Here is a 457-nt window from a genome sequence, read left to right as displayed (position 1 = left end):
TGCTTCTGTTTCTGCTCCTGTGTTGCTGTGTGCCTCTAGCTAGCAGGCTCCTTGGCTACAACATGAACATGGGATCTTCGGACAAAGGAGCATCTGATGATCAAATCTCACAACTTCCAAGTTGGAGATACAAAGAATCACATACAAAGTTAGAGTTAGGCAACAAGGATTTCGAAGGCAGCGAGAAGTTGATCAACGAGGACTCAGTAAGTGGCACCAATATTACATGCATGCATACATACATGTTTGATTTGATATATAGTTTGGCTATGTTTGTTTAGGGATAGGAGGTAAAAATTTTCACCCTTTTTTACTCTCAAACCGAACATACTCTTCTCATAAAGTAGAGATTCATGGATAAATACAGTTCTAACAAGGTCTCATTACCTTTATTGTGAATATGTTTAAATATGAGGTGCTAGAATAATTTTTTATATATTTAGGCATTTATATAGAA

At 36.5% G+C, this 457-nt stretch overlaps 1 protein-coding gene across 1 annotated transcript in view; it reads left to right on the top strand.

Annotated features, from left to right (window-relative positions):
* LOC107496222 (E3 ubiquitin-protein ligase At4g11680) overlaps positions 1–457 on the top strand; it is a 3,096-nt gene that overhangs the window by 2,111 nt on the left and 528 nt on the right. The window contains 1 exon segment of the mRNA XM_021127012.2: positions 1–203. This exon segment is cut by the window's left edge and continues 16 nt beyond it. Coding sequence (XP_020982671.1) covers positions 1–203 — 203 coding nt within the window.

This window comes from Arachis duranensis, chromosome 7, assembly GCF_000817695.3.
Source record: "Arachis duranensis cultivar V14167 chromosome 7, aradu.V14167.gnm2.J7QH, whole genome shotgun sequence".
Classification (NCBI taxonomy): domain Eukaryota; kingdom Viridiplantae; phylum Streptophyta; class Magnoliopsida; order Fabales; family Fabaceae; genus Arachis; species Arachis duranensis.
This window is presented reverse-complemented; position numbering and strand designations above follow the sequence as displayed.